The 16,774-nt window shown below is 44.7% G+C and overlaps 1 protein-coding gene and 1 long non-coding RNA gene across 2 annotated transcripts; both read right to left on the bottom strand.

The window, feature by feature from the left end:
• Positions 1–3: 3 nt before the first annotated feature.
• SNAPC1 (small nuclear RNA activating complex polypeptide 1) lies at positions 4–16,550 on the bottom strand. The gene is made up of 10 exons (XM_080991934.1): positions 16,375–16,550; positions 12,842–13,001; positions 12,599–12,739; positions 10,305–10,412; positions 7,658–7,816; positions 5,684–5,752; positions 4,831–4,893; positions 3,679–3,820; positions 1,406–1,507; positions 4–695 (listed from the first exon to the last, which is right to left on the bottom strand). Exons 1-10 carry the CDS (start codon positions 16,503–16,505, stop codon positions 661–663), a joined length of 1,110 nt encoding a protein of 369 aa, XP_080848060.1. The 5' UTR covers positions 16,506–16,550; the 3' UTR covers positions 4–660.
• On the bottom strand, positions 3,852–4,823 carry LOC308470659. The gene is made up of 2 exons (XR_013982512.1): positions 4,123–4,823; positions 3,852–3,938 (listed from the first exon to the last, which is right to left on the bottom strand). It is a non-coding gene; the product is annotated as an uncharacterized lncRNA (long non-coding RNA).
• Positions 16,551–16,774: the final 224 nt, after the last annotated feature.

The raw sequence follows: 16,774 nt of genomic DNA, 5'->3' as shown, positions 1-16,774 counted from the left end.
TAATAATAATAATACTAAATTTTATTTATATCCCGCCCTCCCCAGCCGAAGCCAGGCTCAGAGCGGCTAACAACAGTAAAACAATAAAACATTCTAAAATCAATTCATTCTAAAATCAATTCAGAATCAAATTAATGGCAACCATTGGGCTAGAGTTCTGTGAGGATTACCAAAGGAGGGGGTCAGACTGTGCCTTGGCCAAAGGCCTGGTGGAACAACTCTGTCTTGCAGGCCCTGTGGAAAGATATCAAGTCCCACAGGGCCCTAGTCTCTTGTGACAGAGCGTTCCACCAGAACGAGTATAATCTATACTCTTTCATTTAATGAATGTGGGGAGTTTTTTAAAACCAAAACTTTATTTTAAGATATGAGTAATACAATATAATTTTATATACAATGCTAAACCTGAGAACCGTTTCTCAGCATTCGTAAGTCCCAGGGGCATGAAATTCCCTGTTCAGCACATCAAACTATTGCACGACACAGAACAAGTTTTCTTCACTTTGAGCTTTCCATAGAGGGTCTTCCTGCCTTCTTGAAATGAGAACAGGGGCGTGTGCAGTTTGCAGCGTGTCTTCAGGCCACCTGGACAGCCTCGTCCGCTAGCCGGAGGCACGTTCCCTTCAGGCAAAGCCAATTCACACCGTTTGGATTCTCCTCTCAACGAGCTCGCTTCCTCTTGCTGGGCATGAAGTCTGGCAAACAAGAGAAGGGAAAAGTGGCCATCGTCCAAGAAATCGCAAAAGGAAAAGGATTTAAGAAAGCCAAGCCTGAACAAGAAACATTTCTCAGTAACGTTTTTAGGAAGAAATGGTGAGAAGAGGAAGGTTAGTTTGTATGACTTCCCGCAACAAGGAATTGTTGGGGAATAATTTGGGAATTATAGGGACAGAACTACCTAAATTGTATAGAAATTTATTTATGCATGCTACTACAGCAACAAGAATGTTACTTGCCCCAAAATGGAAAGAAGTGGAAGTCCCAGTAAAGGAAGAATGGATACAAAAACTTATGAAATAAGCAGAAATGGCGAAACTTGACAGAAGAAGAAATCAAGATAACAAACACTTTATAAAAGAATGGAAATGGTTTATTGAACATTTACAGATAAATTGTAAACAGAAAAAACATTGGCAGGATTATTGTAATAACCTGCAGTTTTGGAAGAGTAGATATTTATGGTAGATAATTAAATGAGTAAATTAAATGAATTCGGATATGCAGAAGATATGAAAAATAAATTTAAGGAACCGCAGAAAGAGGGGGAAGGAAGACAAATTTTGAAATGTTAAATGGATTGTAAAATTAATGAAATGTATAAATTTGAAAAGTATGAATAAAAAACTATTTAAAAAAAAGAGAAGAGGGAAGTTTGCTTGCACAACAAGGACACCCTCCAATGTACCTTCGTCACTAGGATGGTCAGTATCTTCTTCTTCTTCATCCTCTGCAATCACAGGCATACTCAGGGTCCCAGCATTCTGCTCCTCTGTCAACTGCAACGTCCCTGCAAAGGCAACACCAATCTTGAAAAGGAACTGGTTTCCATTTCAGAGCCATAGCTACCGTACTTTTCTGTCTATAAGACACCCCCATGTATAAGACGTTGCTTATTTTTCAGGACTCAAATTTAAGAAAATGGGGGGATGTTGAGCTTTTTTTTTTTGAGGAGGATTTCCCAGGGTTGTTGAGCTTTGTTTTGGGGGGGGGGGATTGCCAAAATTCCGCCTCCCGTCTGTCCCATCGCCAGCAGAAGCTGCCAATCGCCCGCCCAACTGCCAGAGTGTCAGCCAATCAACACCACCCATTGACGCAGCAACCAATAACACGCACGCACATAGCTGCTGACAGCCACAGCAGCAACAAGTCAAACGTCCACCCTATGCACAACCCCCACTTTTTACCATGGCAGAGACATCACCTTGCCGACAAAGGTCCATATAGTTAAAGCTATGGTTTTCCCAGTAGTGATGTATGGAAGTGAGAGCTGAACCATAAAGAAGGCTAAACGCCGAAGAATTGATGCTTTTGAGTTATGGTGCTGGAGGAGACTCTTGAGAGTCCCATGGACTGCAAGAAGATCAAACCTCTCCATTCTGAAGGAAATCAGCCCTGAGTGCTCACTGGAAGGACAGATCCTGAAGCTGAGGCTCCAAGACTGTGGCCACCTCATGAGAACAGAAGACTCCCTGGAAGAGACCCTGATGTTGGGAAAGATGGAGGGCACAAGGAGAAGGGGACGACAGAGGACGAGATGATTGGACAGTGTTCTCAAAGCTACCAGCATGAGTTTGACCAAACTGCAGGAGGCAGTGGAAGACAGAAGTGCCTGGCCTGCTCTGGTCCATGGGGTCGCGAAGAGTCGGACACGACTAAACGACTAAACAACAACAATGCACGGAAAAGTACAGTATGTCCTTGCCGGTCAGTTTTGCAGATGCGGTTAAACTCTTTCAGGACGCGGGTTTTTAACAAAAGGAGCCTAATAATGCAAAAGACTCTGCAGAGCATCTCTGTACTGATGGTATTTTGTGGGGAACAAAAAGATGGTCAGCGCCTAATAACCTTTTGTCTCAGTGATGCCACTGCCAGCACCAAAATGGACAGATCCAAGACATCTCCATATTCACTAATGGAGGAGGAAAGTGCGGACTTCAGCACTTAACAGAGAAACTTGCGGAACAAAGGAAGGCAGGAAGGGGAAAGCAATAGGAAAAACGACTGTAGAGAAAGGTGGCTTCCTTTGAGGACTCGTATGAACAAATACAAACTGATCTGGAATCGTAACGAGAACGGTTGTTGGGCAATGTATTTCGTAGGTCGTGTGCTAATGAAGAGGGCGTGGAACGAGGTTGAGTTACAATAATACGGGAATATCAAACTGTAATTCTAAAAATTAAAAACAGCTTTTAAAAAAAAATACAGGATACTCTCACTATATTCTGCTAATTGCTTGCATGGCTGCAGCCGATTGAATTCTCTTCCGATCTTCTGTTAAAGAGGAAGATGAACACGGTTCTTTCTTCCCCCTGCAAGTATCTTGGACCAACCATTTGTATATTTACGAACGTAGGAAGCTGTCTCATATAGATTCAGGCCACTGGGCCCCATCTAGCGCAGTATTGACTACACAGTGGTTCGCTGGGATTTCAGATGGGACATTCCCAGCCCTAGCTAGAGACTAAACCCGAGACTTTTTGCATGCAAAATATGCTGTACCCCAGAGCCATGGCCTTTTATAAGCATTTGCAAAGTTTGAGAGGGTGGGGGAGGCGTTATAACGCTTAGCATAGTAAAAGTAAGTGGTTTGCATAAAAGATAATAAAAAGGCAACAAAATTAAGTAAAAAATTCCCTGAAAATTAGATAAAGCCTGTTCAAGGTGACTGCCAGTGGGCCACCCCATAATATCCACAAGATCATCAGAAGCACAATGGGCTGAAGGAGACAGCGGCAGGCGCACACACAAGAGACTCACATCCCCTCCCCTATGGCAACCAGTCAAAAGATGCTCTTATCAAAGGATGACCCTTCCCAGGAGCTGTTCATGGAGGCCTGTATAGCAACTGCACCAATTTCAGGAGTGAACATGTGTTATGTGAGAGCAGAGAATTACAACCCCCTCTCCCCTGCCCGACACACACAAACACACTTCTGTTTTGGAAAAGTGTTTCCCTACCTCTGCTTTTCAGAGTTTCTTTCTTCCTCCTCGGCTGCAAACTTTTGCTGGCTTTCTTAGCCCTTGGCGATTTGGATTTCCCACGATCTGTTGATTCGGAAGACTCCAGCTTAACTTGGCGGTGCCGTCTTGATTTGGAAGCCTAAAACATTTGGGGTTTTTTTTAAAAAAAGAAATAAGCCAGAGAAGTAAATTAAGCAAGAAGGAAAACAAAATTTTAGTAGTGTGCATGGGGAAGGGGGGAGAGACAATCAAATGAACTGCTTGGATCTTGCCACTGCTTAATTCTGCCCCCTGTAATGTTGTCATATGCCATATTCATTAACAGAATGATCATGAAGGAAAGTTAGGAATTCAACCCCTTGGCACAGGGTAGGCATGGACTCATAACACACAAAGGGGGGGGGGGAATCCGGATTCTATTACCCACTAGTATTATACAACAGCAATTTCACTGTCGCATGAAATCATGGATCTCTTATTGGTGCTTCAAGGGAGCAGTGTTAAAATTGTTAAATCCCTCATCACAACCCTAATCTAATTTGCCCCTTCTCCCCATGGCTGTTTTTAAGCTTCAGAAAAAGATGTCAGAAATCCAATTGCAGATATCTAGTCTAGCTTGCCCTCAGTCACTGAGTTCTCCCTGTTGCATTTTAAATTCTGATCTTCCAGTGCTGCAAGTTTGCTAGTTGGCCACTGATCAATGCACTTAACTTACATAGGTGATTTTTTAAAAAAATAAAAATCACTTTTTAATATAACAGTGCACTCATATTTCAATATCAGTGCACGATATTGTGCAAAACTGTTGGACCCAACTAGCTACAATTGGTACTTCTTAGGACTAACCTGTGAAAGACTGTGAGCTTTTCAAATTCCAGAACTTGGATCATTTTTTCATCTCATCTTTAACTCAATAACACAGTCTGTTCCGTGTCATAGGCAACTAATATATATTATAATTTATACTGCATTAACATATCCTCAATACATGCATCAATAAAATAAATCAGAACAACAAGGAGTATTAAGAGATATATAACTTTGCATCATACAGAAAAGTAAAGAAGGTACTAAGGAGAGTCATATATTTTAACTTAGAACCCATTATTGCGATGGAGGAGAATTTCCTGATATTCCCTTCACACTTACTTGAACAACTGCAGAGTAAGATTTGGATTTGATGTCGGCTAACGCTCTGGCTCTTTCAAATCCCTGGAAAAGAAAAGACTTTTAGCATTGCCTCGCCCAGGCCTAGACAATGGCACAGTTCCTACACCTGACTCTTTTGCCCTGAGATTCCAGGAAGCACAATAAGGACCGTATTTTTCCGTGTATAAGACGAAAATTGGGGGTCGTCTTGAACACTGAACATGGGCATCTGGGGGAATTTTAAAAAGATTTAAGCATATGTTCAGGATTTTGGCTTGGGCGGGCTGAGGCGGTCCCTCCTGCTGCTGTCCCCCCTTTCTCCCCGCCCCACCCCCGGGCTGCTGGCTGGCGACTGGCTCAACCACCGGATTGAGAACAGATGCCGCCGCCACTGCTGACAGCTGCCTCAGCTACCTCTCCTTGCCCTTCTTTCCCTCTTCCCTTCCCAAACTCCCACCCTGCCTCCAGCCCGCTCACCACCTTCCTCAGCTCAGTTTGCTCGACGGCATGGCCTGATGCAGAGTGGTCGCTGCCTTCCCCCGGCTCTTCCTTGGCATCCTGCTTGGGCGCCTGCTTGCCCGCAGCAGCAGCTGCAACCAAGGGGAAGCGTGTGGTGCCCCCCCCCCCCAGTCGCTGCCTTTGCTTCTGCACCACGGCAAACTGCATGCATCTCATGATGGAAACTTTGAGGGCGATCACCCCCCAAAAAAGATTAACAACTTGCTGCTGCCAATCATCCAGATTTTCACTTCTATTTTAGGGTTTCATTTTCTTAATTTTGGGTTCAAAAAAATAAGGGTCGTCTTATACACGGGGGGCGTCTTAGACATGGAAAAATACGGTATTTCCTTACCTCTGTCCCTTGCGAAGGACCCTCCTTTTCATTCGTCCCTTCTTCGCCCACAGTGGCCAAGGCCGGCTCCTGGAAAGGGCAAGACATTCCACAGGGATGAAGACTGAAATATGGAGGCCTTGGTCTAGAACAGCGGCTCCCACTGGCCCCTTGGTTCCATGAACCAAGTGCTCCCCTCCCTTCCCTACCCTACCCTATGAAAGGCGTTATTCAGAACAACGGTTTGCACGACCCACTGCGGATAATAATCCTTGCATTGCGGAGGGTTGGACCAGAAGTCCCTTTCAACTCTACAATTCTACGAATAGCACAATAAAATTCAAATCTGTAACAATTAATTGCACACTTATTAAAACCCAATTAAAATCCAGTATACCTGAAGGAGCGTCTGCACCCCCATCGTTCTGCCCGGACACTGATATCCAGCGCCAAGGGCCTTCTGGTGGTTCCCTCGCTGCGAGAAGTGAGGTTACAGGGAACCAGGTAGAGGGCCTTCTCACACCCGTCCTGTGGAACGCTCTCCCATCAGATGTCAAAAAATAAACAACTATCTGACTTTGAGAAGACATCTGAAGACAACCCTGTTTAAGGAAGTTTTTAATGTTTTACCATGTTTTTAATATTCTGTTGGGAGCCGCTCAGAGTGGCTGGGGAAACCCAGCCAGATGGGCGGGGTATAAGTTTATTCATTCATTCCTTTTTAGAACTAGTTTAATGAATTCAACGGCACTGTATACAGTGATACAGTGGTACCTCGGGTTAAGTACTTCGTTCTGGAGGTCTGTTCTTAACCTAAAACTGTTCTTAACCTGAAGCACCACTTTAGCTAATGGGGCCTCCTGCTGCTGCTGCGCCACCAGAGCACAATTTCTGTTCTCATCCTGAAGCAAAGTTCTTAACCCAAGGTAATATTTCTGGGTTAGCGGAGTCTGTAACCTGAAGCGTATGTAACCCGAGGTACCACTATACAAGCTTTTCAAAGTCTGATAGTCATTTACATTTCCAACAAGTTCCCCCCACACACACACTGCTTAGTGCCCCCCTAGGTAAACCCACTGCTCCCCAGGGGGTAATACTGCCCACTTTGGGAAGCAAAGGGCTAAAGCAAGGTACTCTAGAGATCCAAGGAAGCGTGACGTGCAATGAGCACTGTGCATCAAATTTAATACAGACAGAACGTGCCCCCTCATCTGTTCTGCATAGGTGTCTTGGCTATTCACATATGACCAATGAACTGGCTCTCTCATCTGCTTGTAAAACAGGCTGTTCTCTTGTCCTGTTTACACAAGCATCATGCAACAATGGCAGCTGTAGGCCCAAGTGGAGCTCTCTAGATCTACCCATTCTTTGCTCCCCACAACAAGACACAGCACAAAGATTGCCTTTGCGTGTGCAATTCACACACCCCTATATTGTCCCCATTAGCTTCTAGATCTAATGTTTATTGGATGGGTTTTCCCCCCAAATTGATTTTTGAATTATGAATTTATTGTTATTCACGTTTTATACTGTATTTTATGCTGTTTTCTGTTGCATCAATTAAGTGTTTTAAATTTGTTGTTAGCTGCCCTGAGCCCGGTTTTCTGAACCGGGAAGGGCGGGGTATAAATAAAAATTTATCATCATTATTATTATTATTAGATGCCACCCAAACACAACAGAAATTTATACTGTTTGGCACTCCACAGCGAGATCCCTCCAATCTGTGTTGCTCTTGCATCATCAATGCGTCAGGATTCCACAGAAACAGAGGGAAATAATGTGCAAAAGCCAACAACTAAAAGGCAAATCTCCTCAGTTCAGCTCTCTGTTCTGCACAGACCTGCGTTTGACCCTAAACTACTTAAGGCTTTGGGTTAGGATAGGCTGGACACTTTAAAAAGCGCAGCACGAGCTGCAACGTGAGAAATGGCTTTCCAATCACCCACACAAGCTTCAACAGCACACTAGCAAACAAAAAACGAAGCCAACTACCGCTTTGTTTTTCTGCCACTCTTGATGCTCCAAAATGATGTTCTTGAAATTGTCTATGAAGTCGTCTTTTATCAGATTAAGAGCCTTGTCCGGCTGGGACTGGTCCTCAGAGATCAGGCACTTCATCTTTTGGTAGTGGTCGTGAATGTTCTTCGCTTCCTTAAAATGTAAATAAATATATTGACCGGCAGGAAAGCTTTGGAAGCCAAAGTGAAACTTAACCACTGAAGACTTTGAAAGATTGCAACAGAATGCTCTCTCCCCCCCCCCCCCGGGAAATTAGCCTAGCACCTTCATTATACACCTTAGGCTCCAGGCAAACGTTCCTTTTTAACCAGGCCTTTGGTTGATCTGATTCACATTCTATGCACTTTTTAAATGTGGGGGTTGGGGGTGTTATTGGGGTGTTGTTTTTTATTTTGATTATATATATTGTGGTTTTATATTTTTATTTTGTTTTGTGAACTGCCCTGGAACCTCCAGGTATAGGGTGGTATATAAATTTAATAAATCATCATCATCATAAGACTTTCTTCACTCATGTTTTATTCTGGATTGTTTTATTTGATATTTTACTGTGTTTTAAAACACATTGAGATTTTCTCTTAGATTTCTTAGATCTCTCTTAGACTTCTCTTTGAAATATAAAGCAGTATGGAAATGAAATGAGTAATATTATTATTATTACTATTACTATTCTTGATTAAATTTATATACCCACAGGTCTCAGGGCAGTTCACAAGATAAAAATCCCAATACAAAAAACACAAAATACATAATCAAAATAAAAACAAGAACAACCCAATAACCCCCCCCCAAAAAAAAATCAGAGGGGGAAAATAAAATTTAAAACACACAATATTTGTAATAAACATTTAAAAATAAGCACCCATTAGGTATCGTCATGAAGTAGATTAAAAGATAAATTTAACTGGCTTTCAGATCAAAGCAATTTAGCCATTAGTTTTTTCCCCAATTGTAACCATTCATAGAAGCTCTTTGATCCAGTGGAGACTTCCAGGAAGGGGTGCTGGGAGGCAATTTTCTATCATTCCCTCTTCCTTCTGCAGCCCCTACCCCCATCCCCAAATCTGATCCAAGGGTTGGGGAAACCATTGGGACAGCATTTAGTGGGAGTAGGGAAGGTGGCATTGAGGGCCGTGAGAGAAAGGTGGAATTTGCAAAAACTGCCTCCTAATAATAGTACAGGCGTGCCTTGGATCCCGAACGCCTTGCGACTCGAACGCTTTGGCTCCCGAATGCCGCAAACCCGGAAGTGAGTGTTCCAGTTTGCGAATGTTCTTTGGAAGCCGAACATCCGATGCGGGTTCCACGGGTTCTGATTGGCTGCAGGAAGCGGCTGCAGCCAATCGGAAGCCGCGCCTTGGTTGTTGGAACATTTTCAGAAGTTGAACGGACTTCTGGGACGGATTCTGTTCGACTTCCGAGGTAGCTGCAAACCAGGAAAAGGCAGGAGAGAGCTGGAGAGTCCTTGTGGCTCGCCAGGAGACCCTCCCTGGAGCCTGAAAAGGACTGAGGGCAGAGGAAGCCCTGAAGAAACCCAGTAGGGCAGGGGGGCTTTGTTTAGACTGCTCAGCCTCCCCGTCTAGCAGCTAGCGCAGGGGTCAGCAAACTTTTTCAGCAGGCGGCCGGTCCACTGTCCCTCAGACCTTGTGGGGGCCAGACTATATTTTGAAAAGAATGGGTTCCTATGCCCCACAAATAACCCAGAGATGCATTTTAAATAAAAGGACGCATTCTACTCATATAAAAATACTCTTGATTCCCAGACCGCCTGCAGGCCGGATTTAGAAGGCGATTGGACCAGATCTGGCCCGCAGGCCTTAGTCTGCCTACCCATGAACTAGCGCATGTGGTATTGAAGCAGCAGTAGCTACTGCTTTGCAATGCATCCTAAAACCACTTCCAGAGCTCCGACTCTAGTTGGAGAGAGAGTTGTAGGGAGGGAGAGCAGGGGAGAAATAGGTACGACTGTATTAGTTGTAATGAATGGCGCTTTTCTCAGCATTCTCCATTACCAGCAGCCTGGAGCAGATGTAACAATGATCTCCAATCCATTCCAGTATATCCGAGTGGGTTCTTCAAACCCCAGTTGGCTTCAGTTACAAGGACAACCATGGTTAGCTGAAGCACAGTTATGATGCTACAATAATATTGAAGTAAAATATGAAATGAAAGGAAGGACATTCAAATGAGGAGAGAGGGGCAAGTCGGCCCTTTGTATATCCCTAAGCGCCTAAGTATGAATATGAAATTGAGAAGGTTGTGTCTGTACCACATTCACAGAACACACACACACAAAAATGCTAGATTGGGCTTTTCCTAGGACTGAGAGATTCAACAGGAAAACTAAGAGTTGCGCTTCCTGTTCCTGAGCATGCGTATGTATTAATCAGAAATGCAATTCAAATAAAAGTCATTCTTTGCAACTCCAACACATAGGAGGGTTTGCGGGTGGTATTTAAATTTGTTACACCTTCCATGTGGTTGTGGCATCACTGTCTGTACATGAAGGGACAGAATGGCCCCTGGAACAGGGCGACATTGCTAAATGGGCAGGCTAGGCCACCTGAAAGATGCTGCAGCAGAAACATCAGAAATATTAAGAGCATGATGCGTACTCCACCTCTAAGAAGTCATCCGGCTTAAGCATTGCAACTCGGTCGTCCGGATCCCTGAACTCGCTCCTGGTCTCCGTCTTCTCCTGCATGTTCTTCTTAGTCCTAAAGGAAAGCTAGAAAGAGGTGGTTGTGTCAGGATAAAAGCGGAAGGGGAAACTGGATGAGCAAACGAAAGTGAAATGCCACTGAGATTTCAAGAAGGTAAGAAACCTAGGCATGTAACCGCCCTGTCAGTGGAATCCCTGACCCCAGGGTGGATAAAAATCAAATATTTTTAAAATAAAAAGTAAAAAAAATGGATTTTTTAAAATTTAAATCGGATTTTTTTGATTTAAATTGGATTTTTAAAACAAAATGCTTTTGGAGGAAAAATCTTTCTATAGTTTTCTATTTAAGTTACATTATAGTCCAAAGGCTATTCATCAGGAAATAAGGATCGGTTTTAAGTTTTTCATGTGTGCTAAAACTCAGTCTAAGGTTTTTTTTAAAAAAAAGTTTGACCACATCAGTTATTGATACATATGCTATAATGTTATTGTTTTAGTTAAATAAATTGTTTAAATTGTTATGAAGAAAATTATTGTTTTTCTCCTTCCAATACAGTACAGCAGAAAAGTTGACCAAATATAAACAGTTCATAGAATCATAGAGCTGGAAGAGACCACAAGGGCCATCGAGTCCAACCCCCTGCCAAGCAGGAAACACCATCAGAGCACTCCTGACATATGGTTGTCAAGCCTCTGCTTAAAGACCTCCAAAGAAGGAGACTCCACCACACTCCTTGGCAGCAAATTCCACTGTCAAACAGCTCTTACTGTCAGGAAGTTCTTCCTAATGTTTAGGTGGAATCTTCTTTCTTGTAGTTTGGATCCATTGCTCCGTGTCCGCTTCTCTGGAGCAGCAGAAAACAACCTTTCTCCCTCCTCTATCTGACATCCTTTTATATATTTGAACATGGCTATCATATCACCCCTTAACCTCCTCTTCTCCAGGCTAAACATGCCCAGCTCCCTTAGCCGTTCCTCATAAGGCATCGTTTCCAGGCCTTTGACCATTTTGGTTGCCCTCCTCTGGACGCGTTCCAGTTTGTCAGTGTCCTTCTTGAACTGTGGTGCCCAGAACTGGACACAGTACTCCAGGTGAGGTCTGACCAGAGCAGAATACAGTGGCACTATTACTTCTCTTGATCTAGATGCTATACTCCTATTGATGCAGCCCAGAATTGCATTGGCTTTTTTAACTTATTAAACCTCACAATAATTTCATAAATATCTGTCTATGTATTTCTAATAGTATAACCAAACCAGTAATTTTTGATATAACTGTAGAAACTGTAGAGGAAGCCCTGAAGAAACCCAGAAGGGCAGGGGGGCTTTGTAGACTGCTCAGCCTCCCTGCCTAGCAGCTAGCACAAGGGTCAGCAAACTTTTTCAGCAGGGAGCCGGTCCACTGTCCCTCAGTCTTTGTGGGAGGCCGGACTATATTTTTTTGGGGGGGGGTGAGAACGAATTCCTATGCCCCACAAATAACACAGAGATAAAAGTACACATTCTACTCATGTAAAAATACGCTGATTCCCAGACCGCCTGCGAACCAGATTTAGAAGGCGATTGGGCCAGATCCGGCCCCCGGACCTTAGTTTGCCTACCCATAAGCAAGCGCTGCTGCATCCTAAATCCAGTTCCAGAGCTTTGACTCTAGTTGGATAGAGAGTTGTAGGGAGGGAGAACAGAAGAGCAGGGGGGAAATGGGCGCTTTCAGCAAGGGTCTGCAAACTTTGTCAGCAGGGAGCTGGTCCACTGTCCCTCAGACCTTGTGGGGGGCTGGACTATATTGGGGGGGGGGGGGAATGAACGAATTCCTATGCCCCACAAATAACCCAGAGGTGCATTTTAAATAAAAGGACACATTCTACTCATGTAAAAACACGCTGATTCCCGGACTGTCCACACGCTGGATTTGGAAAGCGAATGAGCCGGATCCGGCCGCCGGGCCTTAGTTTGCCTATCCATGGCTTAGAGCAGCGGTTCTCAACCTGTGGGTCCCCAGATGTTGTTGGACTACAACTCCCATCATCCCTGAGCTCTGGCCTTGCTAGCTAGGGGTGATGGGAGTTGTAGTTCAACAACCTCTGGGGACCCACAGGTTGAGAAAGGCTGGCTTAGAGGCTTTTTAGAGGGCGCTCCCCACTTACGCGATTTTTGCTTATGCATGCGGGGGGGAGGGGCTCGGAAGGTGACACCCACGTACATGGGGATGATGCCTGAACGATTTTGCTAATATCATTCCACTAACTCACAAATTTAGGCATTGCTGTGAAATGGAATGCTCTGTCCATCCGAAGCTTCCGGAAGACATAGGCAGCGTCGTAATGCTGAGCATCTAACAGTTCCTGTTGGAATTTCATGACTTCAGCCCAGTCTTTGAGCGCGACCCTGATCTGAAGAAACCAACACATGCACGTCTTCAAATTCAAGTCAGAAAAACACAACCTAAAAGCACCTATTAAAAGCCTGTAAGCAAATGCAAGCAGGATTTATACCTTTTGCTTTGGTTGGCACAACTGTGTATTGTACAATCCATACAGAAGATAAAGGGCACCAACTCGGATCTGGAAGGTGTAGGGAGGAAAGAAGTACGGCCAAACCAACGCCAAAGCTTCCTTGGTGAACTTTATCTGCTCCGGAGTCCTTATTTTACCACTAGGATGAAAAAAGAAAAGATACAGCATGGCATTTGTCAATCCCACCAGTTATACGTCAAGAAAATACTACATCAATGATGACAGAAGAGGAGGGTCAGTGCTCAAGGGTTTAAGCAGGTTGCCCCAGGTTGCCCAGCCTTGTTCTAAAAGCCCTAGACCAAAATCAGATGCTTAGAAAGTTGAGACCATTTTAATCCGTTCTAGTATTTTTAAATTTTGTACGTTTTAAAGTAGGCTGGTGAATTTTTCTCTATTTAACTGTAAACCACTTTGAGGTTTTATATCGTTAAGCGTTGAAATAAATAAATAAAACTAACAAATAAAACTAAAATAAAATGATATAAATGAAATAAAACATAGCATTGCTTGGGGGGTGGTTAGTGGTTTGTTTTGTTCTTTTTCCTGTTTTTATAATGTATTTTGTGTTTTTACCTTGTATTTCAATGTTGTGAGCCACCCTGGGATCTATGGATGAAGGGTGGTATAAAAATGTAAATAACAATAATAATATTAATAATACTTTTACATCCTACCCGTTTTTCTAAGGAGTTCAAGGTAGAATACATGATTCCCCTTCCCTGCCCTCCTCCTTTAATCCCCACAACAGCCCTGTGAGGTTGGCTTGCCTGGGGAACAGTCACCCCCGGTGAACTTCATGGCCCAGTGGGGATTTGAATGTGGTTTCCCAGGTCCCAGTCAGACATTCCTAACCCAGCCTTTCCCAACCTTGGGTCACCAGATGTTTTTGGCCTACAACTCCCATCATCCCTAGCTATCAGGACCGGTAGTCTGGGAAGATGGGAGTTGTAGTCCAACGTTGAGAAAGGCTGTTCTTACCACTAAACTTGAGAATCACATAACTGTAGAGTTGGAAGGGACCCCCAAGCATCATCTAGTCCAGGCATAGGCAAACTTGGCCCTCCAGATGTTTTGGGACTACAACTCCCATCATCCCTAGCTAACGGGACCAGTGGTCAGGGATGATGGGAATTGTAGTCTCAAAACATCTGGAGGGCTGAGTTTGCCTATGCCTGATCTAGTCCAACATCCTGCAATACAATGTTAACGTTTTAGGGTTTTGTTTTGTTTTTAAAAATGTATGTTTTCAAAGTAGGTTTGTTAATTTTTTCAGAATGCATTGTTTTACTCTTTTTTGTAAACGGGGTATAAATAGATATAATAACAACAACAACATCAGCATCAGCGTCTGAGCAGCACACCACTGGCTGGCTCCTGGTCAGGGACAGTGAGAACCACAGGAAAGGCTGGCCCAAAGTATTTTGGCACCTGAGACTAACCAGTGTGGAGGGGGGAGTGAAGATCTACACCAGTACAGTGGTACCTCAGGTTAAGAACTTAATTCGTTCTGGAGGTCTGTTCTTAACCCGAAACTGTTCTTAACCTGAGGCACCACTTTAGCTAATGGGGCCTCCCGCTGCAGCCGCACAATTTCTGTTCTCATCCTGAAGCAAAGTTCTTAACCCGAGGTACTATTTCTGGGTTAGCGGAGTCTGTAACCTAAAGCGCATGTAACCCGAGGTACCACTGTACTTCCAAACTTGAGTCGCCAGCTGTTTTTTTGGACTACAACTCCCATCATCCCTAGCTTGCCGGACCAGTAGTCAAGGATGATGGGAACTGTAGTAAAAAACAAAACACAGTTAGTGACCAAAGTGAACTGCAACTAAAGAATCATGGCAAGAAAAATTGATGGACTACGCAGAACTGGCAAAACTGACATACAAACTACGGGACAAGGATAACTGTGACTTTAAAGATGAATGGGAACCCTTTGCAAAGTATTTGAAGACGCAACAAAGCAAACTGGACTCCTTGCCTGGTTTTGAATAAACATTCACAAACTTTTTATTGATAATAATCAGCTAAATAGTTTGATGCTCTCTACAACTGTGTAACATGCAGAAAACAGCATTTTTAGAGAAATCAAAGACTGGAACTGAGGGAAGTCGGCAGGTGGGGGTGGGCGGGTTCTGCGGAGGGAGGGAGAGGAAGGGGAAATAAGGATGATATGTTTCTGGATAATATGTTTCGTTTTAATTTTGAATAAAAAAGTTATTTAAAAAAAAAAGTTTGGGGAACCCTGATCTACATTAAGGGCAAGGACGGGGGCGAAAGATCTGCACTGGGATCCGCTGCCCCTGTGGATACCGCCCGAATGTAGGATTGGAAGGGGACCCCCAAGGGTCATCCAGCCCAACCCCTCCTTAGAATCATAGAATCATAGAGTTGGAAGAGACCACAAGGGCCATCGAGTCCAACCCCCTGCCAAGCAGGAAACACCATCAGAGCACTCCCGACATATGGTTGTCAAGCCTCTGCTTAAAGACCTCCAAAGAAGGAGACTCCACCACACTCCTTGGCAGCAAATTCCACTGTCGAACAGCTCTTACTGTCAGGAAGTTCTTCCTAATGTTTAGGTGGAATCTTCTTTCTTGTAGTTTGGATCCATTGCTCCGTGTCCGCTTCTCTGGAGCAGCAGAAAACAACCTTTCTCCCTCCTCTATGTGCCATCCTTTTATATAATTGAACATGGCTATCATATCACCCCTTAACCTCCTCTTCTCCAGGCTAAACATGCCCAGCTCCCTTAGCCCAACTCCCTCATAAGGCATCGTTTCCAGGCCTTTGACCATTTTGGTTGCCCTCCTCTGGACACGTTCCAGTTTGTCAGTGTCCTTCTTGAACTGTGGTGCCCAGAACTGGACACAGTACTCCAGGTGAGGTCTGACCAGAGCAGAATACAGTGGCACTATTACTTCCCTTGATCTAGATGCTATACTCCTATTGATGCAGCCCAGAATTGCATTGGCTTTTTTAGCTGCCGCGTCACACTGTTGGCTCATGTCAAGTTTGTGGTCAACCAAGACTCCTAGATCCTTTTCACATGTACTGCTCTCAAGCCAGGTGTCCCCCATCTTGTATTTGTGCCTCTCATTTTTTTTGCCCAAGTGCAATACTTTACATTTCTCCCTGTTAAAATTCATCTTGTTTGTTTTGGCCCAGTTCTCTAATCTGTCAAGGTCGTTTTGAAGTGTGATCCTGTCCTCTGGGGTGTTAGCCACCCCTCCCAGTTTGGTGTCATCTGCAAATTTGATCAGGATGCCCTTGAGTCCATCATCCAAGTCGTTGATAAAGATGTTGAATAAGACCGGGCCCAAGACAGAACCCTGTGGCACCCCACCCTTGCAATGCAGCGTTCGCAGCTGACCAAACCTGACCTTCCTTCCCTTCTTCCCACCCACCCAGCCTGCACTGCAGGACTTTCAGCTCAATTGCTTCAGCCCAGCCACTTCTTGGAAGGGGCGGCAAGGGGTGCAGGCACTCTGCCCATGCCCAGAGGCCCCGCTCACTAGAAGATGGTGTGGAAGCGCAGCTCCCTCCACAGCGAGGCGAAGTCCTCGAAGCGGACGCTCTCGGCCTGCTGGAAGCTGCTGAGCAGAGCCTCGCAGTCCGTCTTCAGGCCCGGCCAGCCGGCGGCCATGGTCACCCTCGCCGCCGCCGCCTCCTCTCAGCACTGGCGTCCCCACTGCGCGTGCGCGCTGCACGCTTGTTGTGGCGCGGGGAGAGAACCGGAAAGGTTAACCTTGCCGCCGCCGCTCTCGAAATAACTCCAGGAAGACGCGCTAGCTATGTCCGTGTTGCCCTTTTAAGAGTCGAGCTCGAGGAAGCGGAGGTGGGCGACTACAGCCAATCAGAGCCACGTTTTAGCTGCTCGCTCCGCCCCTTCACTGAACTCCCGCCTCTTTCTAC

Source organism: Podarcis pityusensis (genome assembly GCF_964106645.2).
Source record: "Podarcis pityusensis genome assembly, chromosome: 1".
NCBI lineage: Eukaryota > Metazoa > Chordata > Lepidosauria > Squamata > Lacertidae > Podarcis > Podarcis pityusensis.
This window is presented reverse-complemented; position numbering and strand designations above follow the sequence as displayed.